Below are 26,513 nucleotides of genomic sequence, written 5' to 3'. Positions count from 1 at the left end.
AAAACACTCCTCTGTCAGCTGTTTGCTGTACTCACTCTCCGTTGTGAGGCCCGGGGAGTTGCTCCTTCATCCTCACGTTTTACTTTCCATCTGACAGGTTCGGTCTTCCACTAGCCATCCCAGAGGGAAATTCTTTATCTCCCAATACCTGTTCCACTCTTTCTGCTTCCTCCCTTACATGTAAACATGTAAACTGATATGCTCTTTAAGGAGGGGGGGATTGGAGCCCCCAAATAAAGGCATGGAAGGCCAGCTCATCCTGTCAAATAGCATCAAAAGTAGGGTATCCTTGGCGGGCGTAAGTCTGGAGATCTGCGGCATAAGCCCCCAAGTTCTCCCCCCATTCTCTGACGGTCGGGGAGCTGGTCCTAGCATCCTCAGAGAAGAGATGGCAACCAAACCGTTGGTGTAGGGCCCTTTTAATTGCCTGAAAACTGTACCATTCTTGGGTCTGGAGGTCAGTCAGGATTTGGCAGGCTTTACCCTCCAGGGTTGCTGCTTCCTCACTCATTGAACTGTGCCACCATCTGCACCTGGATAAGGTACGTCTGTGTCAGCTTCAGGACACCTGGGATGACAAGTTCCCAGCCATGGTCATGTCTGGTGCCAAAGACAACGAAGGACTGGCGGGGTATTTCCTGCCATTATGGGAAAACCGACTTTATGGTCAACATCTGCTCTGCGGGAGCCGTTCCTGGCGTCCTCTAGGAAAAGGTTGTCGCCCAGCAAAGGTTGCTGCTGCTTCTTAAAAAGCATGTTGACAAAGAAATCAACAAACGAGAAAACATATTAATATACTACTGAAATGAATGTAAACATATTTCTGCTAAATCATTGTTTGCCACAGATATTAATACCATTGCAATGTATACCCTCTGTATTTCTTCTAGATGAGACTTATGTAATGGCAGGGGAAAAAAAAAAATGACGTAATACTTTCCCGAAATATGCCACAACAGCGCCATCTTGTGAAAATAATTAAGAATACATTGTGGTCAATTATGTGACAATGTCATAAGAGCAGGTAAGGGGACTCATGGGATGAAGGACTGTTTTCATGCTGATGTTAAGAGAGAGATGATGGATTTGGAATATCTACCAATATCGACCATTGAAAACAACCCAAAATTCTCAACAGATTTTTTTTCTCCCATGAATGCTGCCTTCTGATGTATACTTGAGAGACTACAAAATGGAGACAATCAACAACAAGGGGAATTTCACATCATGATACACCTGTGATGTACTGACACAAGAAAAATTCCCATGCAAAGAATTCAATCCAGTAAGAGCATTCCTTTTCTGGCGACCGAAATTTTCGAAAGTATTTGTGCATGCTTGCGCAATTTGAAGTTTCATGTTGCAGAGCCAGAAAATAGACATGATTGTACTGAAAATCCCCTTGGCTCAAAAACATATGGTGTTAATTTTAATGACTCTTACTCTTGGAACTGCTGGCCTGATGTGTTGCTTTCATAATGGAGAACAGCGGATAGGAATGCTTGCTGCATGGAAAGTGCATGAATTCACAGCTGATTAAAAGTACCAAAGTATCATTAAAGCATTAAATTCACATTTAATTAATTACTCATTCGATACACACTATTTCTAAGAAATAATTTCTAAAACATAGGAGACAATTCAAGAATACAGCCTCATGGCGGCACGAGCCAGTGTCTCCCTGAGCCGGTTCCAAGCCCGGATAAATGCAAAGGGTTGTGTCAGGAAGGCCATCCGGCATTAAACTTTTGCCAGAACGAAACATGCATATCAAACCTAAAAACTAGATCATACCAGATCGAGCGAGGCCCGGGGTTAACAATGACCGCTATTGGTACAGATGACCTACAGGGAACCAATGGAAACTGGGCTACTATAGGTTAAAGAAGGAGAGGAGGAAGGCGTGTTCGGAAAGGGACTTGGTGTTGGGATGAGGAAGTACAGGAGTATATACAGAGGAAGTGGTTAGCAAAAAATTGAAGGATTGAAGAGAACAAACAGGAGTACAGGGAGACACAACGTAAGGTAAAGATAGAGGTAGCAAAGGCAAAACAAAGAGCGTACGATGACTAGTATGCTTGGTTGGACAATAAGGAGGGAGAGAACGATCTACATGTTGGCGAATCAGAGAAATAACGATAGAAAGGATGTACAACTGGTATGGGTGATTAAGAATAGAGAGGGAAATGTATTGACAGATGCTAGACAAGTGACAGGAAGATGGAAAGAGTACTTTGAAGAGCTGATGAATGTGGAAAATGAAAGAGAGGCAAGGGTAGAAGACGTGACTATTGTAAACCACAAAGTAGCAGAGATTAGTAAAAGTGAAGTGAGGAAGGCATTGAAGAGGATGAAGAGCGGAAAGGCAGTGGGTCCTGATGATATACCTGTGGAGGCATGAAATGTCTAGGAGAGGCAGCGGTAGAGTTTCCGACTGGATTATTCAACAGGATCTTAGAGAGTGAGAAGATGCCTGAAGAATGGAGACAAAGTGTGATGGTGCCCATCTTTAAGAATAAGGGGGGGTTGCAGAATTGTGGCAACTATAGAGGGATAAAGTCGATGAGCTATACAATGAAGTCATGGGAAAGAGTAGTGGAAACTAGACTGAGAGCAGAAGTCAGCATTTGTGAACAGCGGTATGGCTGACAAGAAAGAGTAGTACAGATGCAGTATCTGCTTTGATAATGCTGATAGAGAAGTACAGAGAATGTCAGAGGGAGCTGCATTGTGTTTTTGTAGACCTAGAAAAAGCATATGACAGGGTGCCAAGAGAGGAACTCTGGTATTGTATGAGGAAATCTGGAGTGGCAGAGAAATATGTAAACTGGTGCAGGACATGTATGCTAGCTGTGAGACAGTGGTGAAGTGTGCTGTAGGGGTAACAGAAAAGTTCAAGGTGGAGGTGGGACTCCATCAGGGATCAGCTCTGAGCCCCTTCTTGTTTGCAGTGGTGATGGACAGGCTGATAGATGAGGTTAGACAGGAATTGCCATGGACCATGATCTTTGTAGATGACATTGTGATCTGTAGTGTGAGCAGAAAACAGGTAGAAGAAAATCTAGAGAGTAGGAATGCTCTGGAAAGAGAGGAATAGAGGTTAGTCACCGCAAGACAGAGTATATGTGTGTGAATGAGAGGAACTCGGGTGGAACGGTGAGGCTACAGGGAGTGGAGATCAAGACAATGGAGGATTTCAGGTACTTGGGGTCAACAGTCCAGAGCAATGGAGAGTGTGGAAAAGAGGTGAAGAAACGGGTTCAAGCAGGTTGGAACTGGTGGAGAAAAGGGTCAAGGGTGCTATGAGATAGAAAACTATCGGCCAGAATGAAAGGGCAGGTGTACAAGACAGTGGTGAGACCAGCGATGCTGTGTGGTCTAGAAACAGTTACAATGATGAAAAGACAGGAGGCAGAGCTAGAGGTTGCAGAGATAAAGATGCTCAGGTTCTCTTTGGGAGTGACCAGGATGGATAGGATCAGGAATGAGTCTATCAGAGGGACGGCTCATGTTAGATGTTTTGGAGAGAAGGTCAGAGAAGCCAGACTGAGATGGTTGAGTCATGTACAGAAGAGAGATAGTGAATATATTGGTAGACGGATCCTGGAATTGGAGCTGAATTGGAGGTTTCGAGGAAGACCAAAGAGAAGATTTATGGACTTAGTGAGAGAGGATACGAAGGTAGTTGGTGCGAGAGGAGGATTGAGAGTTAGATAGAGATGACTGATTCACTGTGGCGACCCCTGAAGTGAAAAAATCGAAAGGAGAAGAAGAAGGCGACAGTTCAAGAAAGCCCAGGATGAGCACTCCTTTGAGGAATTGAAAGCTTCAGATTACTGACACATAAAAAAAATTTAGAACCTTATTAGGTTTAATGTTGGATTTTGAATTTCAACTTTTAAATTCCTAAGTGATGACCTGCTTCATAGAAGTATAGTTGCAGGCTATTTTTCTCTTTGCTGGTCTGAATTTAAAGGTTCATAAGGTTAAAGGCAACATTTTTTTTCCCCTTTTGTTAATATCTACTTTACATCTCTCCTCTTACTGTCCTCCCTCCATTAATGACTGCCATATAAAAATGATGTCAACTAAAATAATACAACAAACCTATCTTATTTAATCTGATTTACTTTTTTAATTATCCATATTTGGCCATCCCTCCTTAAATGATGTAAAAGTATAACATACTGAATGTGAGATTTCTCATCTTGCTGTCTTTGAGTAAAACAAACCACAAGGCCTCCATCCATCCAGCCATTATCTACCGCTTATCTTGTTTAGTTTCGGGCAAGAGGAGGCGTACATCCTGGAGTAATCGTCAGTCAATCGCAGGGCCACATATGGACACAACTACTCTCATTCACAAATCTGGGCAATTTACTATACATAAACAACTACAATAAAACATTTTTCTAGAAAAGATAAAATTCCCCTCGGAACACATAAAGTAAGTAGTTTCAGTTATGTTAAAATACCCTTAACTGGATGCATAATTACATTTTGTTTAATAATTATTGTGTAAGTCTGACATCAGTAGTCACATTTCCTTTTCATGGTAGTATTAGTTTGAGATTTTGTTGACTTGACAGCTAAAGGTATCGTTTGAAGGTCCCGAGAAAATGCAGCCGTATTGATGCAGCTGTTGCACTCTATGGCACCCAGCACAAATAAATGTAAAACAGAATGTGAATGTACAATATATCCATTCACTTGTTTTTTAGTCAAAGTACAGTCTGACATTTGAAAATGCATCAACATCCTCATGAAAAGAAATAAGAATAAGAACAACTTTATTTATCCTGAAGAAAATTGTTGTGCCAGAGTTTCAAGTAAAACATAACAGTAATAGATAATAGTAGGAAGGAGGGAGAATAAGAAATACAAATAAAATATGAAGTGTCAAATCAGTGCTATGCATATACAGGACTGTCTCAGAAAATTATTGTGATAAAGTTCCTCATCTTTTGTAATGCAATTACAAAAACAGAAATTACTTTTTCATGATATTCTAATATTTCTAGATAGGATTTTTGAGTTTTCTTAAGATGTAAGCCATAATCATCAATATTAAAATAATAAATAGGCTTGCAATATTTTAGTTGCTTTGTAATGAATCCAGAATGTATGACATTTTTGTTTTTTGTGATTGCATTACAGAAGATAAAGAACTTTATCACAATATTCTAATTTTCTGAGACAGTCCTGTAGATTTGTCAGTGTGTATGTAAGAATTTGGTAAGATGTATTCGACTCATTGTCTCCCGGCTTATCTGTTTTGTCCATTTGTGTTTCTTCAGATTACAGAGTCAACGAGTTCCTAACATTACTCATGGTTTTCTCGCTCTTAGTTTGTCAAGTCTGTACTTGGCGGTAGAAAGCGGGGCATACTCTGCATTCCAGCAGGAGCGTCTGACGCGGAGAAATCTAACACTCCAAGGCAAAGGGGCCGATCGCAGTGGCGTGTACGTGTTGAAAATTCACTGGATTAATAATAAAGGATCGACGTCCTTTCAATTGACAAAACTGAAGGATATGGGAAACGCCCGTAACACGGGGAGAAGTAGTTATTCATGACATCACTTTCCCTGACTCACAGCGGGGACAGTCGCCGCAGCGATTGCCGACTTGCAATGAAAACCGATTCACACCCCGGATCCGACATTCACTAAAACTAGTAGCCCTAAAGGATCATCCGACGTGTCTTAACCGGTTAAGTAATAGACAACTAAGCTTAAATGTTCATCCAAGTTGCGCAGTAACATTTGCCCTTTCTGTCAGGCTAAAGCACGCCCTTTTACCCCTTGATGGGTGTGATTACGACCAATCACTTCATGGTATATCAGCAAGTGACATATGCCTCGACCAATCAGAGAGGTGTTTTTTGACAGAAGAGGCGGTCTGAGAAAGGGTACCAGTTGGCGTAGGGTGTCGCCGTGGTGGCTCCCATACGAAGACGACGGTGGTCGTCTATATTTCGATCCGAATCTCCCTCGATTGAAGCTCGGGAACTTTAAACTGATAGGAATTCAGGTCCATTTTACACGTTGGCCTTTATTGTTAGTTTTCTCGGTCGAGCTTGGCACTGGGATGACGGGGTGTGCCGAGAATTTGAATTAGCTAGCCGTTAGTATGAAGACGGAGTGAGTCGGGATAGAGAGAGGAGCCATTTTGTCCGGACTGTGAGGGAGAAAAGAAAGAGTGGAAAAGAGGAATCACACGGAAGGACATCATATTTCTTCTTTCTGTTCTCATGCTGCAAGTGGAAAACAGTCGGGTTTAGGAATTATAGCTCCCCAGACACGTCTTTGGCAACATTATTTTGGGTTTTATTTACGCCAAGTAGCTTGCTAAAGCTAATCAACATATCCCAGATTGTACTCTGTAAAGAAAAGCGGGGGAGTTTGTCAGGTTGGCTCCAGAGCTGGCTTCAGACTTCTCGTAGGCGAGCAAGGCGATCTGATTTTCGTTTTTGTACATCTGGGTGAATACGCCGTTTTCCAATGGCTAAGAAGACGTACGACTTGCTGTTCAAGCTGCTTCTGATAGGGGATTCGGGCGTGGGGAAAACCTGTGTGCTGTTCCGATTCTCTGACGACGCCTTCAACACAACCTTCATCTCCACTATAGGTAAGTCAAGCTCCGTTTCGGTCGTGTATAATTTTACGAGTGTCTGTTTCTTGTTGAAACCCCAGCGGTACTGAGTTTGACAGCCGCGAGAGTCATCCGACTATTCCATGTAGCTGGAAATGGAAGGCAAGGCAAGGCATATTTTGTTAGCCTGTATGCTACCAGCATGCGCTTGCTGACGTTAGCAACGTTGTAGGCCTGTACAGGTTAGCCCTGGAAGTTAGTTGTGCAACTTCACTTACACTTAAATCCAGCGTTGTGACAACTAATGGCGACTGTGATAACCCGACACGAATTTTGGCTTGGGTTTGCAAGCTAGGTAAGGCAAGAAGAACCAGTTTAGCCGCCGGTCGAAATGTTGTCATGTAAAATGAATGTGGCAAGCTAACTCGGTCAAAATGCACGTTGTAGCTTGAAAAGTTACATGGCCGTTCAGATGTTAAGCGAATACTGAATTAATCGAGCCGCATATTGCAACAATCTCTAAAATTTGTTTTAAATTATGCTGTGAAAGCACCGTATTCCTTCATGCTTCAGTAGAATTATTAACGCAAAATAAAATATGTTTGCCGAAGTTCCTAATTATGCAGGGAACAGACGTAGCAAGTACTCACTTTAAAGAAAACAATATAAGGGTGGTTATCTATGTGTATTTGAAATATCTCTGTTTGCCCGTGTCTGGTGGCGCAAAGTGTCCACACCCCAGATGTAAAAGGGGAAGCTGTGATGTAACATAAGGGAAGCATACTGGTATGTGATGTCAATCAACCCTTTAACAAAGCTGTCTCGTATAGTAGAGACTGATGTCACGCTTGTGTTTTTTGGAGGGGGGGGGCACAAAACAAGAAACCAAGATGGGCTGTGCCTGATGTACACATGTGCGCAAGTTTCGACTAGCTCAAGGCGTTTTATTTGAAAATTCCAGTCAGAATTTACAGTCAGAAAATGGCCCTGGATAACTTAAATAAGTGCAGTATGACTGATTTACACATTTACAGAGAGTTTTCACGTTTCATTGTCAGTTGTCAGTATCTTTTGCAGTGTAAATGAACATAAATGTCTTCCAAGGGTTACCTTAAGTACATAGCCATAGAGAACACATTATATTTTCGATTATTCCAGTACAGACCTGAACATTCATCCAATTCTAAATTATGATTCAAAAACATGAATCTCCATATCCTACAGTTAGGACAGGAAGTGTAAGGCCACTACTTTCCAGCTATACTTTTAGTTACTTGTTTCTTTTTGCATTTTTGGCAATGAATTCATCCGAACGATGATAGTTGTAATTAGTTATAGCATTACAACGAAAGCCACCAAGTCTATAATACCAGTGTTTGTGGTTGCAAATGACAGGCCCCACCAACTAGAGCACTAGTTTATTCCTTGTTAATTCAAGGGCTAAACAGGCTGTTATTAGATGCTGAACCTAACCTAGATATTTATTATAATTCCTTCACAGGGTCAGCAGTTTCACTGCATGTTTGTGACTAGTGTGATGCAAGATGTTTGGTAGTCCTGAGTTCTGACCGGCGGGATCATTGAAATAATTCTCTGCAAAGCCGGGGTGGCATGAAATTCGACAGAGGCTTCAACCTTGTAAATCTCTTTGCAGGAAAAGCCTTACAAGCTTACAAATCACATTTTCTATGATGTGGTATTGCAGGAGATTTTCTTGTGTGTTTTTATTTCGCTGTAGTTGAAATGAATTTAGTCTTGTTTAGCTTTCTCTTCTCCCTAAGTGTCTACTACTGTAAAAAGAAATTGGGACCAGTGGTTCTTCTGTTACTACAGTCATCATTCCTTTAGCACCATTCCTCCCCAGTAAGCATTGCTTTAAAAACCATTATCAAATCATTTTGTCCCCAAGCCACAGTAAACATTTTGCCCCCCTAACAACTGTTATGTCTTGCATGGCTTCTTACTCTTTTTTCAACTGGGTTTTTGAATAAATATGTAAGCTCCCTGCTGTGAAGGGGGAACTTTCATACTCAAAAAGGGGAAGCATGGTGGACCTCCTTGATTTTGTAAAGAGTGTGGGATCCTAACACTACATGGGGGCTCTTCCAGAAGTTGCCATGTATTGTCAGCTGTGAAGTCATTAAGTAGAAGCGCTTTCTGCGATGCCATATCTAACGCTTAATCAGCGTATTTGGAAAGGTGTGATGTCAGAGTTAATGGCATCAATATGGTACTAGTGGCACTAGTATTTACAAATATGAACTGGAGATAATTAACTACCTTAATGTAGTGTTGCTAACCCTAATCATCTGTTGGAGAAACAAACCCAAATAAAGTGCAAAACTACATTGCACCCCTGCATGAAAGCATTACCTTTGTGTTGTTGTAGGGTGATTAAATTAAGTACTGTTCATTCTTTATAGCCACATAGAGCTGTCTTTGTAATGTACTGCCAGCATATCAATAATTGAGCTAACAGACTTCCAGGTATGTTTGAGGTCAGGTGAAGATAGTTGTAAATTACTCTTGAATGTAGAGCTAAAAAACAAAGAAGTGCAAATATGTTGCAGTTTCATCCACTGTAGATTGAATTGTTAAAGTAGTTGGGACACTATAAAAGTCACGACAAATCTATGGGACATGGACTGACAAGACCATAGAAAATGCTAAATAGTAGTAGCAGCAGTGTTGAAGCGGTATGGCCCAAAGTGCTACTTTTTTTTTTTCTTGAGACCTCAAATCCCTGGTGGTTCACCTGAAATGAAGCATTGAGCCTGCCCCTCTCCTCGCGTTCAGAAGGTGTCCTGGATAATCTGATCACAATAGGCAGCTATAGTTGACTGACCTTTCACCTGCCACTTAAAATACATCTCTGTATGCATCAATGCTGTGCGACTTTAGGGGTAGGGATACTTGTGCGTAAAATATCTAATGTGAAATAAAGAAACGGTTTGGTTCACATTTGTGTGAATGTACAGATTTACAATTCAATTGAATCAACTTTTTCGTCAATTTAGTTTATCATAACAAAAATTAACCAAAGGAGAGCCAGTACAAACTTGTTTTTTTGCTCTTTAAATCCTAGTAGTCCAACATCTGTGTCTTCCACCATGTGTTTGGAATGTTTATCTAGTACCTGTATATGGTGCCATCAGATCACTGAGAGCATCAGTTGAAAACACTGCCTCCGTCACGAGAATGTATTGGCACATTAATTTTTTTTCCCCACAACGTTTTACAATTCCCTCTGAATTCTTATCCCATGTCACAAAAATGCTTTGACACTGAGACATCACATTTTTTATGGGCCTTTCTAAAGTTAGGTTGACCTGAACAATTAACTGAAAGTGTGTGACACTGGTCATTTTTTGACTGAGGTGTCTTTCAACTGTTAAGGTAGTATTGGTGTTTTTCTTGGATTAAGGTGAGGAGAACATTTTACTATGTTTAGGGGAACATAAACTATGTTCTCTCCAAATATACACACCTCATCCATAAGTTGCGCCGTAGGAGCTATAGTTTTTTTTTTATTACAACTTGAATTGATCATATACAGTGCATCTTCAGTGTTGTCCATGCCCTCCACCTTGGGCCACAGTAAATGAAATTAACTATATGCTCTAATTCAGAGCATAATCTGACCTGAACAGTGAAAAGGGCTATTCATGAGTCATTATATCAGTCATATCCAAAAAACTTTAGTCTCTAGATCTTAGAGTGAAGCCAGGAACTGTGAGCGTGTGCACGATGCACTGTTTCAGTAAATTGCACCTTTTCTGTCCACCCACTGTCTTCCTCTTTCACGGGTTTTTACCAGCACACGGTGCTGATTATGGCCAGCAACAACAGTACTTAGCCACTCAGCTTTGTTTTTAATATCTTAAGATTGTGCTAGAGCATATTTAATTACTACAGGGTTTCTGCAGGTCATTAAAAAGCATCAAACGTCATTAAATATATGTGCAAATATAAGGCCTCATATAGCATTAGAAAGCATTAAATTTCATGTCTGGAGGGATAAGATTTTAAATACCCTCGATGGGGAAAACATTGTTATTCGTATTTCATTTTGATCAGGCTATTTAAACCTTTAATGATTTGGATCAGAAAAGCGTGATGATTGACAAGCAGAACCCTTTAATTGGCCATTGCTTCCGGCAGGTGTTCTGACGGTGCAGGAACTTACAAGTTGCAGCAAAAAGGAAACAAACTAAGATATATGTGTGAATAATCATACAAAAAGTTAAATCCATGTAACACTTTAGTTCCATTGCCACTCAGAATGTCATATGTATATCTGCTACTGTGCAAAATCTATTCTAGATTGCCATAACTAATAACAGTAAATATTATAATAAGTAAATGTATCTGCAGTTAGACACGGGCATTATATTTGTTTTAAGTGCCATTTAAATTGGGATTCTAAAGCGTTCAATTAGATTTGCTGACATGTGCAGAAACCCAAAGTGCACCAGACCTTTACTCAACTTCACTGTATTTAATGCATTTGTCATTTTGAAAATCTTTTATTTATGTGTGCGTGTGCGTGTGTGTATGTGTGTGTGTGTGTGTGTTACATATATATGTGCACATACAGTGGGGAGAACAAGTATTTGATACACTGCTGATTTTTCAGCTTTTCCCCCTTGGCAAACGTGTAAAGCGTCATTCTTCAACTGTGAGTGATGGGGTCTTAATCAAAAATCCAGAAAAAACTCATTGTATGATTTTTAAGTAATTTATCTGTTTTTTGTTGCATGATACAAGTATTTGATACATCAGAAAAACAGAACTTAATATTTGGCCAGAAACCTTTGTTGGCAATTACAAAGATCAGATGTTTCCTGCAGTTCTTGACCGGTTTGCACACACTGCAGGAGGGATTTTGGCCCACTATTCCATGCAGATCTTCTCCAGATCCTTCAGGTTTTGTGGCAGTCGCTGGGCAATATGTACTTTGAGCTCTCTCCAAAAATTTTTATTAGTCTGGAGACTGGCAAGGCCACTCCAGGACCTCCAGATGCTTCTTACAGAGCCAATCCTTAGTTGCCCTGGCTGCATGTTTTGGGTCGTTGCCATGCTGGAAGACCCAGCCACGACCCATCTTCAAGACGCTTACTTTGCAGAAAAGCATCCCCAAAGATGCTTCTTGGGGTTGCACTCCTCCTTCTTCTTCCTTCAAACAAGGTGAGTGGAGTTTAGACCAAAAAGCTCTATTTTTGTCTCATCAGACCACATGACCGTCTTTCATTTCTCATCTGGATCATCCAAATTGTCCTTGGCAAACTTCAGATGGGCCTGGACATGTTCTGGCTTGAGCAGGGGGACCTTTTGTGCGCTGCAGGAATTTATACATGACGGCATAGTTTGTTACTAATGGTTTTCTTTGAGACTGTGGTCCCAGCTCTCTTCAGTTTATTGACCAGGTCCAGCTGTATTGTTCTTGGATGATCCCTCACCTTCGTCATGATCATTGATGCCCCGTTAGGTGAGATCTTGCATAGAGCCCCACACCGAGGGTGATGGACCGTCATCTTGAACTTCTTCCATTTTCTAATAATTGTTCCAACAGTCGTTGCCTTCTCACCAAGCTGCTTGCCTACTGTCCTGTAGCCCATCCCAGCCTTGTGCGGGTCTACAATTTTATCCCTGATGTCCTGACACAGCTCACTAGTCTCGGCTGTTGTGGCGAGGGTGGAGTTTGTTTGATTGTTTTCCTGGATTTTTGTTTTAGATTCCGTGACTCACGGTTGAAGAGTACTGACCTCTACATGCTTTGCAAGTGGGAAAAGCTGAAAAATCATCAGTGTATCAAATACTTGTCCTCCCTTCTGTGCGTGTGCGCATGTGTTATTCTTCTTTCGGCTTATCCCTTCGGGGGTCGCCACAGCGAATCAACCCTCAGCAACCAACCATATTCTCTGTATCCTCCTTTCTCACACCAACAACCTTCATATCCTCTCACTATGTCCATAACTCTTCCCTTTGGTGTTCCTTGAGACCTGTCTGGCAGCTCCAATACCAGCATCCGTCTACCATTATATTCACTATCTCTCCTCTGTACATGACTGAAGCATCTGAACCTGGCTTCTCTGACCTTCTCTCCCAAACGTCTAACATGTGCTGTTTCTCTGATAGACTCATTCCTGATCCTATCCATCCTGGTTACTCCCAAAGAGAACCATAGCATCTTCATCTCTGCAACTTTAGGTCTGCCTCTGTCTTTTCGTCATTGTTACTGTTTCAAGGCCATACAGCATTGCTGGTCTCACCACCTTTCCTTTCATTCTGGCTGATAGTCTTTTATTACATGGTACCCCTGAAACCTTTTTCCACCCATTCCAACCTACTTGAGCCTGTCTCTTCACCTCTTTCACACTCCCTGCCGCTCTGGGCTGTTGACCCCAAGTACCTGAAATCCTCCAACTTCTTGATCTCCACTCCATGTAGCCTCACCGTTCCACCTTTACTAATTTCATTCACACACAAATACTCTCTTTCTGCGACTTGCTTTCTTTCCTCTCCTCTTCAGAGCATACCTCCACCTCATTAGATTTTCCCCAACTTATTCTCCACTCTCACTATAGGTCACAATGTCATCTGGAAACATCTAGTCCATGGAGATTTCTGTCTAACCTCATCTGTCAGCCTGTCCATTGCCACTGCAAACAAGAAGGGGCTCGAAGATGATCACTGATGAAATTCAACCTCCACCTTGAACTTATGTTACCTCTACAGAACACCTCACCACTGTCTTACAGCTAGCATACGCGTCCTGCACCAGTCTAACATACTTCTCTGCTACTCAAGACTTCCCCATACAATACCAGAGTTCCTCTCTTGGCACCCTGTCATATGCATTTTCTAGGTCTACAAAAGAATGCATTCAGCTCCCTCTGGCCTTCTCTGTACTTCTCTATTAGCATTCTTAAAGCAAATACTTCCCATAACTTCATTGTATGGCTCAACAACATTATCCCTGAATAGTTGCAGCAATTCTGTACATCCCCCTTATTCTTAAAGATGGGCACCATCACACTTCTTCTCCATTCCTTAGACATCTTCTTTCTCTCTAAGATCCTGTTGAATAATCTAGTCGGAAACTCCACCACTGCCTCTCCTAGACATTTCATACCTCCACAGGTATATCATCAGGACCCACTGCCTTTCCACTCATTATCCTCTTCAATGCCTTCCTCACTTCACCTTTTACTCATCTCTGCTACTTTGTGGTTTACAATAGTCACGTTGTCTACCCTTGCCTCTCTCTCATTTTCGTCATTTTCATCTTCCCATCACTCTTCTAGCATCTGTCAATACATTTCCATCTCTCTCCCTCTGAATCACCAGGACATGTTGTACATCCTTTCCATCGTTATTTCTCTATTTTGCCAACATGTATTGATCATTCTCTCCCTCCTTTGTTTTGCCTTTGCTAACTCTATCTTTACCTTAAGCTGTATTTCCCTGTACTCCTGTATATACTCATGCACTTCCTCATTCCACCACCAAGTCTCCTTATCTACTTTCCTTCCAGATAACACATCAAGTTCTCTCCTACCTGTCTCCCTGATAACGCTAGCTGTTGTTGTCCAGTCATCTGGACGCTCTCCCTAACCACCCAGAGCCTTTCTCAACTCCTCCCTGAAAACCATAAAATACTCCTCCCCTTTCAGCATCCACCACTTTGTCTTCTTTGCCTTTGTCCCCTTGATCTTCCTTGTCACCAGAGTCATCCTACAAACCACCATCCTATGCTGTCAGGCTACACTTTCACCTGCAACCACTTAGCAGTCACTGATCTCTTTCAGGCTTACCTCGTCTATACAAGTTTAGTCTACCTGCGTGCTCTTATAAGTTACCCATGTTCCTGTCTTTTCTGGAAAAAAGTGTTCTCTACAGCCATTTCCATCCTTTTTGCAAAGTCTACTACCATCTGTCCCTTTGCGTTCCTATCCTGTATACCAAATCTGCCCATCACTTCTTCATCCCCCGATTGCCTGCACCAATTACCACTCTCATCTCTGGGGATATTCTGCATCACTTCATCTAAGTCATTCCAGAACTTCCTCTCCTTAAACTCACATCCCACCTGCATGGCATAGCCACTAACAACATTGAGCATCACACTTTCAATTTCCAGTTTCAGACTCATAAGTACCCGTCATTCTTTTCACCTCAAGAACACAATTAACAAAATCCTTCTTCTAGATAACTCCTTCACCATTTCTCTACCTTGATGATGAAACCCAAAGCCTGCTCTTAAGCTTCGAGCCGAACTACTTTTCCACCTGACCTCCTGGACACACAGTATGTCCACCTTCCTTCTCTGTATCTAGTTGACAAACTCCCTGCCTTTTCATGTCATAGTCCCTACTCATAGTCCCAGACTCTTGCCTTTCCTCCTCTGTCTCTGCTTTTGAACACACCTTCCTCCTCCTCCCTCAACCCACGGTCGCTCAATTTCCACTGGTACCCTGTAGGTCATTTGAACCTGTCATGTAGCTGCAGGAAAAGATGAATCCTTTTCTCATGCTGGGGAGAGTAGTGGTGATTATATTTTAGAAATTGGCAGTTTCCCGTGAACATTCTCTTATCTATCTCATGGGTTATTTAAGTTTATTTCGAAGGTGCTTTGAGCTGTTGTCTTTCATTTAGTTGCTCTACTGGACCACATAGAGCCAACTGCAGTAAACCATTCAGTAGAACAATGCGCACTGCACCGTTCAACATAAAATGGGAAAGAAATAACAATTGAGGTGTTTATCTTGTGAATTTTAACCTTTTGATAGAAAATGTGAGAAATGATTGTATCATTGATCTTCAGATTCCATTTTGCAACCCGACAGTCTAATTTTCATGTAAGCTGAGAGCTCAGTTTTACCTTGGATATTTCCAGTTACATTTTGCATGACAAGTATTTCTTGTCAAATGGGTCTAGAAATGCACTAGTTCAGCAGCCCGGTATTTTAACATTTGTTTTCATGTGATCAGGGCAAAACCAAAGTCTTTCTTGTCTTTCTGCTTCACTTTCGGTCTCATTGTTTATGATGCAAGCTCTAGGGCTCTTTTGTAAATTGGTCAGCCAATCGATCTATAATACAGAGGCTGTTGGTCTGATAACGGGTCGTTAACCTGGAAATTCTTTGTCACCCGCAGATCAATTCATGTATGTGGAGGAAACTTCCAAGCATGCTGTACCCAAATCTTTCATGTGACGAGTCGGTTTTTGCATGAAATGCACTTTACAAGTTGAAAGCAAATGGGTATGGACTGAAGTTACTAGACTGGGCAGGAACAATCCACATGTCAGGAAATGTCAACGTTTCTATGAGATGACCTAAAACTGCAGATCGTGTAGGAAGTATTGCAGAGTAGAAATTTGGGAAACAATTGCCACATCAAGGAAAATGTTTAGTGTCTGTACAATTGAGATACATTGATATATCATAATTACCAGACTATAACCAGCTACTTTTTCCAAATGCTCTGAACACTGCGGCTTAAACAATGATGCAGCTAATCTATGGATTTTTGGGGGGGCTAATGAGCTTCATGCCTTCAAAAAATTTAGCCTGGTCACATTGGACCAATGGAATTACCGTGAAATTCTAAGGCTGTGCGATTCTGACACTAAAGAACACTACTTAAATGTTCTTATAGTGCAGGAAGAAGACGAAGATAGCAAACTTTTGTCCTACGCCAAAAGGGGGGGGGGGGGGGGGGCATTTCCTGTACGTATGTATTTAAGTAAAAAAATGTTTCTGTGTAATATCTTTCTGTGTAAACATAGTGGACAGCTGCAATTTAAGAAAAGTGCGGCCTATATAGATATGTACATTTATTTATTTTGTGCCAGTGCGGCTTATATTCAGGTGCGCTCAATAGTCTGGATATTTCAGTAACTTAAAGCTTTTAAAGTCGTTAAAGCTCTTGTAGTATAGAAAAACAATTTGCAGTGTTTGGTTGTTATTTTTGTGCCTTTGTGTCGCTGAAATGTTAAAAGACTTGAAAGTAAATCCTCATTGTTATCTGGTAGGACTCAAAGTTGAGTTCTTTAAATGTCTTGCAGAACTTTTCCAGCCACTAGTCACAAAGCAATGACTCAATTGCCCCTCTAGATTTGGAGAACCTTTGCTGGCCTGTCACTAACAAGCATCATCTTTTCTTTTCCTTTATAAATTTGAAACAGAATCCATATTTGTGCTTATATAAAGAGGATGGACATGTGGAAGGGGAGTGTGTTTTTCTGAAATTGTACTCATCGCTTTGGAGACAGATGCACAGCTGCTTCTCAAAATACTCCTGGTGGAAACCCCCTCCTCCTCACCCTTATTTCTAATCATCTGAATAGCTCCCTGCTCTTGTGTATTCAAGGTTTTCACATTTAGAGTGCTGAATATGCATAATATTTTTGATTTGAAATGTCTTTCCATGACTCATCATGAATTTCACATGGAAACTGGCAGAAGCAGGCAACAGTGAATCTACTGGGAAGGCACTGTTCTTGTGGGATTGATTTGCAAGACAGCCATAAACTTTTTATTTAATACGACCAATTTAAATGTAGCACTCACACTGAAAGTATAATTTTCATGTGGTGATTCATGTGGTGCCATGTTCTCTAGTGATTGCAATTAAAGAGTGATTGCATGATATACATTTTTGAAATCCTGCCAGGTTACGGGGGGGGGGGGGGGGGGTTACTTTCCCAATTTATTTTTCTTGTTTCCCAGATGAAGATGTATTCTACCCGATTCCTCGACTTAAGAATAGGTGTGGTCTGGAACACAAAACGTCCTCATTTTTTCACCTTTACACATCCGTATAGCCTTGGGCAGAATATTGATAGAGATTGATTTAATGCTCATCTATACTAATTTTCTGACTCCTTCGTTATCCTACCAAATAATATTTTTATTTGCATAATCTCTCTCTGCGGGGCGTTTGTAATATTCAGTGAGTCACATGCTGGTGGCCTGTTCCTTTTATTAATTAATAGCCCCTTCTTCACCAAGAGCACAAGAGTTTCTTAAACCTTTCAACCAGCCATAATAAATATCTGACCAACATCTCTATTTGAACCCTTTCATTTTTGAACTTTGTAATTACCATGACCATGTCAACATTTGTGTTTTTCATCATCATTTAAGATACACCATGAGTGCCTTGTGTGCATACGTACATCCATATTTTTGTAATGCAAGGAACCTGATAGGATTAAGGTGTGTGTGTGTGTGTGTGTGTGTGTGTGTGTGTGTGTGTGTGTGTGTGTGTGTGTGTGTGTGTGTGTGTGTGTGTGTGTGTGTGTGTGTGTGTGTGTGTGTGTGTGTGTGTAAAATTTATGTGTAATATATGTGTATATATATATAATAAAATGTTTGCGCAAGTCTATATATGTCTGTGTCTATATATATATACCTTTTTTTTATTTTTTTGAAAATAAATGCCCAATTTATACACATATGTGTATATATATATATATAATAAAATGTTTGCGCAAGTCTATATATGTCTGTGTGTATATATATATATATATATATATACCTTTTTTATTTTATTTTTTTGAAAATAAATGCCCAATTTAAACTTGATGCCTGCCATCTATTCCAGGGAACGTTTATCATTGTGTTGCACGACTTGTCAATTGGCAATACTTAATTGTAGAAGCTTTGAAAGTGGAACGCCTTCCTTTTCAATCTTGATGTGTCAAGAATCATACAAACAGTCCAAGGTCACGCTTTCTGTATTTTGCACTTCCTACAGGGCCATGCATTTTTATTAGGAGATATACTGAACTGCTGGCGGGCCAGTTTAGCATTCTTAGAAAAATGGTAAACCATTGACAACATAGGGCTGCTTGGGCTCAGTTCGTAGTTTGGACGTTCCTCCAATTGAATGGTTGTTGGTTTGATTCCTGACTTCTTCCTGAATACCAAAGTGTCCTTGGGAAGACCTTGAATCCTCATTTGCTCCCAATAGTCTGGTTAGAGGCTCTGTCACTATCAGTGTGTGTGAATGGGTGATTTGAATCCAGTGTAAAACACATCGAAACTGGAAGGTGACTGAAGAGGTATATAAGTGGAGACCATTTAAAATATTCAGGTAGTGTCCTGGGTTTGTCTTGCTGGAGGTGGCTGGAGTTCTTTTAAAAAAAGACTGTATGTAGGTAGAACCTCTTACGTTCCTTTTTGGATTCAGTGTGCTTTCACAGAAGTACAAAATGCCTCCTCCCGAGGCACCAACATTCTCCTACACTACTGGCATGTTAATTTTTTACAGCGGAAGATATTACACATGTGATTTCCAAAACCAAACTGGACCATTGATTTGTCAGAACAGAGCTATTCTACATAATGAAGCCAAGAATTTTTTTTTTTTTTTAAGTTTTAATTTTATCTCCAGTGTTGTAGCTTCAACTTCACATGATGGAGTCTCTACTTTTGTTTTCAATTCAACTGGAGTAAATTCTGTCAGAAGTGCAGGAGAAGCAGTAGACGACTGATGGATGGAAACCAGTGTCACTCACTTTCCTTTTTCCTCTACAAGCAAACTTTTTTTGGCCAGCTCTTCTCCAGTTTTGGAGCTATCTCAGTATCTCTATCACCTTGAGCTCTTTATGCATGTGTGAATCATAAATGCTCATTTGTGTTTTTGTCATCTTTCAGGAATAGACTTCAAGATCAAAACCGTTGAATTGCAAGGAAAGAAGATAAAACTACAGATATGGTGAGTTTCTTGTTATATGACAAGCATCATTAAAGCTCATACTTGCCATATTTCCCTAAATGGAAATGACTGATTTTATCATTTCTAATCGAAAAACATTTTACAATTTTATTTTTGCAGCTGACACCCAGAAGTGAGATTTTATTATATTTTGCAAAAGACTTCAAATCACATGACCAAGTATATAGCTGTATATGGGATTTTGAATGCTGATAACGGTCCGAAAGCATGATATGACCTCCCAGGTGGCTTGTGCTGTCCTGTTTGTGCAGATTTATACTTAATACTTCACATTCTTAGAAGGAGAGATCACAAGCAGATTTAACTCCCTTTGAGCCCCTCTGCCTTATGCTGGACTCACACCTTATGATTCTCATAGGTGCAGACTTAAAACTGAAAGTCGGAAGGTAATCATACGAGCCTTACCGGAGTCGCTTTGTGCATCTGTCATCTTGGTGGTTAAGTGTAATTTGGTAATGGCTAAGGACATCCTTATCAGTATGAACCCTCCAGAAAGAGGACTGGATGGTGGAGCCAGAACAGCCCAGCTTGTCCGATGTCAATTTTCCAGCATATCGTGGGCAATTGGTGAAGGAAAAGTGATGGACTGAAATAGCAGAAGGTCTGCAAATACCCCATGAAAACAGTGCATGGTGGGGGAAAAAAAAAAATTGCCGAACGAATCTAGTTTTAGTTTTCTATGAGTCTTCAAAGTCTTTAGATGTAAGATTCACAGCCCTTGTATATGTATGGGTGACATTATACGTGTCATTATACTCCAAAACTGCTGCAGAAAAAGACATGCAGCTGCAGAGCCCTGGACATGCCAGTAATCTTTGATTCTAGGTTTAGGTTATTCAAGCCACCATATCAAATTCAACGAGAAAGTAAAATTTACATTTCTTTGGGGTGGGGTGGGGACTACTGATCATTCAATATCAAGACCAGCTCAAATGTAGAGGTTATGTTATAACAATTGATTCAGCTTGTTTTATAATTATTACTTCATAAACCATGCTTGTTGTACTCGCCTCCATCGTATCTTCCTTTTCTTCTGCATCGCTTATGTAGTCTCCTATCATTTATATATTTGCTTCTTCCATCCCCCTTTGGTTTTTGCTTGTGCGATGCTTACTACAGTTATTCAGTATGTCGAATAATGACAACTCATGTCATGCAAACTCAATTATCTCACTGGATTCACAGGTAATTTCATTCTTATTGAGCATGCATTATGGAAATTGGGCACTGTTTTTTGAAAAATTGACATGCGCAACAGAAACAAAAAGATATTTTGTCATAACAATTCAGTGAGAAGTTGTTAAGTATTACAAATTTGAAATAATTTGTAGAAGCTTGGGAGAAGATAACATGAAGATACAGCCTGTGTTCAAATGTTGCACTCAGTCCTGTTTTACATTTCGTTCTGAGTGGTCCTTTTTGGCGTAGGACAAAGGAAGGAAGACGCACAGCAAACTGCACAGCACAGCTTCCAAAATAAACACCTGATCAATTCAGAAGGAATGTTTGACCATATGACAGTATGAAAGATCCCAATTTACCTCTCTGCATTAGCAGAAGTGAAGGGTCTTTGACCAGGTAACCCACAAAGCCTGTAGAGCTCAAGAGCAATCACTTATATAGATTGGTGTGCCTGAATTGTCACTTGATATTTTTCTGATTTATTTTGATATAAATAAGTCCGCTTAGTCACTCACTTATTAATATCCAGACCTCGACTGGCAATATATCAGCGCTAGTTTAATGCCATACTACTTCTTGAATGGGTCTTCACCTAGGAGGGTTAACCATACATGAATGACGGGCCGTCTAGTAAAGTTTAAAGACTTTTTGAGCCGAGGGAACGAAAAAGATAGCCTTGTTTTTCTGTTTGCCTCCAGGGATACAGCAGGCCAAGAGCGGTTCCACACCATCACCACTTCCTATTACAGAGGAGCCATGGGCATCATGCTGGTATATGACATCACCAACGCAAAGAGCTTCGAAAACATCAGCAAGTGGCTGCGCAACATTGATGAGGTGAGCCTCAAGAGTTGCGTCATACAGCTTTAGTCCACTATTAGTTTATCCAAATAGCTAATTATTGACCTGAAGATGTTTCAACATCAATATTCTTTTTCCAGTTCCCTACTACTTTGCTGGAGTTTATATTTACTTTCTCCAACACAAATTGGGCAGTGGACCAGTGGGACAGTGTTTTGTATTGACAGCTCTGGGAGTTGACTGGGAATAGGGCCGCTCACCTCTTACGTACTTTCACCACCAGTGAAAGTTATTTATTTAGTTTTTAACTAAAGATTTGACAGCCTGACACAGCATCTTACCTCTTTCAGGCAGTCTTTGCCATTCCCTGGAGGGACTGGCGTCTTCTTCTGTCGGTGCAGGCTAGTAGAGTTAGCTGTCCCTTCTTCATTGGACTTGGATTTCCTATATATGAGCACAGATGGTATCTGTATCTTTTCATCGCCCTTGTTAAGTGATTGTTTTTATTAAACTGAGGTCCATCATTAGAGATAACTGATTGAGTTGTGTACCGAAGGACAACGTAAAACGACGTGTTGAGTCTGTGCGCTGGTTTTACAGAGTCTGCGTGAAGTTAGGCTGCTCACACAGCCCAAGATTTTTACTGAACACAAATATATCGCTTTGTGAAACCTTAAGCTTTATTTCACCAAACCTTATTGATCATACCAGTAAATGACCACTTGTGTAAATCTTTGGAGTCATTCTGTTCCGTTCCAGATAAAAACAGTAGATTTCATACTTTGGTGGGTCGCAGTAATGGGCGTTACAGTTTCTCCCATATTTCTGTATTTCTTGGTTCAAGAGTGAGGGTTCAAACTCAGTTCAAGATTAGTACATCGAAGACAGAAACAATTTTGATTTAGATTTTATCTTCAGCTCCAAGAATGATGTAGTTTTTTTTTGTCTAAACTGGGTGAGTTCTTTAATTCCATAACTGTTCAATAACCAGACTGCCTGTTTAAGGGGCCCAGAATGAAAACCTGACTTTACTCACTTTCTTTCCCCAGCATGCAAACGAGGATGTTGAGAGGATGTTGCTAGGCAACAAGTGTGACATGGAAGACAAGAGGGTTGTACCAAAAGCCAAGGGGGAGCAGGTAAAATTTTAGAGTCAACTTCAGTTACCTTGCATGTACTTAGAATAAAAAAAGCAAAAAACATTTGCATTCACTGAACTCTAGTGACACAGGTTTTATCAATGTGTAATGAGTATCGAACACAGTGTTTTTCATTTTAAAAGTTTTGGTTTGAATCAAAGCAGTGGGATAAGCTCACACCTCTCATTCCTTCTTTGCATAGCCAAAGAACCATAACAAAAGGTTAATAACACACAAAAAAACACAATTATTTAAACAAATTCTTGCTTTTTGGACTCTACTGTACCAAGATTGTAGAACATCTGTATCCTCCCACCCCGTACCAGAGCCAAAGTAAAGTAGGGCACTAATTGTTTTCAAACGGTTTCAAACAGTTCATTTGCTATTTATCTTGGCCACCATTATTTGATTACTGAGACATAAATCATTCTGGACATGAGGACCATTAATCTTCATTACCATTGTGTTCATTTTCTCTCAATCTTTGGAGCTAATGGCAACACTGGGCTTTAAACTTACTGCATCTACACATAGATTTGTTCCCTCAGGCAATGTGAAGGAAGTTTCTATGAGGATTTGTGGTATTCTGTGCAAGAACAATTAAAAACTGTCTCTGTTGTACCTGGGTAGAAACGTAGTTAGTACTTTACAGGACTGCACATGCAGTAATTGTCACAGAAAATACAATACAAATAACATACAAGATTTTAGTTGTGTAGAGGTTAGCTAGACATCCAATCACTTTCTCATTCACACATCCAATTAACAGAAAAAAGGTCCCTGTTGGAATAGAACCAGCGTTCTTCGTGCAGAAGCGCTACCCGGTGTACCATCGTGCTAAACTGAAACCAAACAATGGGTCAAAATTTCGTGACCTTTTTTCATGAAGAAATACTTCAAGACAAATTTCTGTTTATTGATCCCTGTCAAAATAAATTAATAATGGAGAGCAACGAGCTACAATTAAATGACAGCCGAATTCAAGTCACTGACTAGTATATCTAAGATACCATTTTTTTTTTTTTTTTCAAATTTTTCCCTAAATGGATAAACTAGTAGAAGCGAGAGATTATTATTCCATGGCGACCTCACTTCCTGTGAAGCTGATGTCATTGGAGGCCATTTCAAACAGAATGGTGCGGATTTCAGGCCAAACGAAGATCAAGTGCTGAAAAGCCCCCCTGGGAGCGCTGTGCCTGTGTGAGTTCTGGCTAATGGTACCAAAGAACCAGCAGTGACTAGTCAGTCCGCTTTAGCAGTCTGATTTAGCTATATATAAGCAGATACAGATCTGCTTACACACACACACGGTCTTGCATGGTTAGAATGTTGAGTATGAATGGGTTTTGTACTCAGGGGATCCTGGTGACACTCGATCTGCTCCTCACAGAAGATCAGTGGCTTTATTTTGGGACTGAGCCTCCCCTAACCTCCCTGTTCCTCCACAGATTGCAAGGGAGCATGGCATTAGGTTTTTTGAGACAAGTGCTAAGGCCAACATCAATATTGAGAAGGCTTTCCTCACGTTAGCAGAAGACATTCTCAGAAAGGTAGGTCTCCTCTTTCGACATCGATCAGAATGGTTGGCAGACAATAACGGCTTCATATGGTCACTCCACAAACAAAAAAAAACAACCTACCAGGACAGAATTGTAAGGAGTCTAACAAGCTATAGCTTACACTTGTGCCTATCCTGCTCAATTCATGTCAGCAAGGTGGTAAAGGCCACATGAGCATCATATAGTCCCTGCTACTGCCGCACTGTAGTGTTGTTAAAGTCATCGTAATGGCAATTGGTGCGCAGTATCATGTCAGCATTGCAAGTTAGTCATTTTAATAAACATGGATAACTTAACTCCAGCTTTTGTCCTTATAGAGAGAGAGACTAAAGATGATTGTGAATATGTTGTCTCGTGTGTATTCTGCCACAACAGACGCCTGTAAAAGAGCCAAACAGTGAAAATGTCGACATCAGCAGTGGAGGCGGAGTCACAGGCTGGAAGAGCAAGTGCTGCAGTTGAACACCTCACACTAATGCACAGTCGCACTCACACAGACACGAACGTACACACAAATTCTCTTAACTGCTAACTTTAATTCTCTCCCTCTAACCTATATCATCTGTTTTCTTGCACACTGACACTATATCAGAGTAAAACAATAAACCTTTTCACTCATCTAACATCCCCACACCCCATATTCTTCCACCCTCCATCTGATGAGTTTTTTTTTTTTATTTCTGAGGAAAAAAAAACCAAGAATCCATTCATTTTTCTTGTCATTTGTTTTAAAGATTGTAAAAAAAAAAAGAAAAAAAAATGGTGTGAAAAGACAAGCTCATATTTTTAGTATTTCCTTTGCCTGAGATCACCTGGTTGGACACCTCCTACACCCAACTTCCCACCCACAGCACTCACCTTTCAGTCAGAAGAAGTCGAAATAAAATTAAAAAAAAAGAAAAAAAAAAGGCAAAATTTAGGATAAACATTTTGTACACTCAGTGAAGTTTCTGTTATCTAACCGTATTCGAACATTTACAATTTACAAGTGACTAAGGCGTGGCTAGCTCCTTTTGTATATGGGGGTTTATTTTGTCCTGTGCCTTATATGGAAGACAGGGGCGGGGCTGTGTGGTGGGCGGAGCCACATCCACCCAATGAAATTACAGTTTAATATTCTGTCCCTTCGCACGCTCCTCGCAGAAGCGAACAGAAGCAGAAGCGTTTGATTTTCTCCTCAAGCCAAGAGAACGGCATTATATGTCCTGTTTATTGATGCTTTCTTTTTGTCTGTATGATTTATTTTCTGTTTCATTTTCCCTCTATGGGGTTAATTTGTCTTTTTTTTTCCTGCATGCAGATTTCTTTGGGTTGGAAGTGTTTCTGTATCATTGTGTAAAGTATGCCACTGGGTAACTGTTGGAGGGAGGTACCAGAGTTCTCTGGAAATTCAAACAATTTTGCAGATCCATTAAAAATAGCTTGTTTAAGTTAAGTGGTTTGTCCTCAATGCTGCTTTTTGTCAAAATTCATGTCAGCCTGTGAAAAACAGTTTTTTCCTGTCTTTGAGTTCTTTGGTGGATTTGACAATTTTCTGTCCCTAGTTGCAACTTGATTTTAAGTGAAACTTCAGTGTTAAACCACAGAATGCCCAGTAGGTCAAGTGATGGTGCTTGCCATCTGCTAAGCACTGCATTATCCTGGTGGCTGTGAAGACTCTCACTTTTCACCCCTTGAAACCCCCTACCTGGGTTTCCTTCATAAATGTTCTGTCTTTTCCCTGTCCATGAATGCTGAGCAGCCTTAAAGCAGCAACGTAGGAGGTTGAGAGGCTGGGCTTTCCAAATTATACGGAGCAAATATGGAGGCTTTGGGGTCAGATCAACGGAAACACAAATCCGTTGATCACAAATGGTACCCCTGGCAAAATGTTATAACTCTTTTTCTGCTTACTTTGCTGCACATTTGTGTTCTCAATGTAGTTTTGAAACCAAGTGGGAGAGTGATTCCGTTCTTGGCATGCAACTTCATAATAGATTAGATAGAAATTCTCAAAACCCATAAATACACACTTTGGTGTTTAGAGTTTAATCTCTTGAATGGGAGGTCAGTTACACTATATTGAGTTAAGGGCAGAGCCTGGAAACAGCATCTGAAGACTAAATTCAGTAAGTCACTAATTATGTTTGTGCTGCTGTGTTAATCTTTCTTACTTTGTAAATATATTTAAAGAGTCCATAATAACAAAACCAAACCCCTGCCACATGCTGTTATAGTACTGCAGAAATGTGTTCATAACTGGTTACACTCAGCCACTGACAATGAATACATCCAATACCAAGAATTTTAAAATCAACTTTGGAATACAAGGATCAAGTGCTCAGGAAACTGAACATTTTCATTATTTATGGCCTGGAAGGTAAAACTGGGGGAAAAAAAAAAAAAATCCTGATGGGACACTGGATGAATTAGCTGGAAAATCAATCCACAAAAGTCTTAAATTTAAATTATCACTCAACACCAGTTTTTTCAAAACGCTATGGACTGGATC

At 40.4% G+C, this 26,513-nt stretch overlaps 1 protein-coding gene across 1 annotated transcript; it reads left to right on the top strand.

Annotated features, from left to right (window-relative positions):
- The first annotated feature begins 5,890 nt into the window (after positions 1-5,890).
- On the top strand, positions 5,891-25,457 carry rab10 (RAB10, member RAS oncogene family). Its single transcript, XM_086167447.1, has 6 exons — positions 5,891-6,627; positions 19,260-19,320; positions 21,222-21,360; positions 22,374-22,463; positions 23,912-24,013; positions 24,398-25,457. Exons 1-6 carry the CDS (start codon positions 6,501-6,503, stop codon positions 24,482-24,484), a joined length of 606 nt encoding a protein of 201 aa, XP_086023573.1. The 5' UTR covers positions 5,891-6,500; the 3' UTR covers positions 24,485-25,457.
- The last annotated feature ends 1,056 nt before the right edge of the window (positions 25,458-26,513 follow it).

The sequence above is a fragment of the Fistularia commersonii genome, chromosome 20 (assembly GCF_037954325.1).
Source record: "Fistularia commersonii isolate RoL2024-O1a breed Wild chromosome 20, RoL_Fcom_v1.0, whole genome shotgun sequence".
Lineage (NCBI taxonomy): Eukaryota > Metazoa > Chordata > Actinopteri > Syngnathiformes > Fistulariidae > Fistularia > Fistularia commersonii.
This window is presented reverse-complemented; position numbering and strand designations above follow the sequence as displayed.

Excerpts from the sequence above, each read along its gene's own strand:
- rab10 (XM_086167447.1), top strand. The coding sequence starts at position 6,501 with ATGGCTAAGAAGACGTACGACTTGCTGTTCAAGCTGCTTCTGATAGGG. Across the intron at positions 6,628-19,259 it reads AACCTTCATCTCCACTATAG|GAATAGACTTCAAGATCAAA; the intron begins GTAAGTCAAGCT and ends GTCATCTTTCAG. Across the intron at positions 21,361-22,373 it reads GGCTGCGCAACATTGATGAG|CATGCAAACGAGGATGTTGA; the intron begins GTGAGCCTCAAG and ends TTCTTTCCCCAG.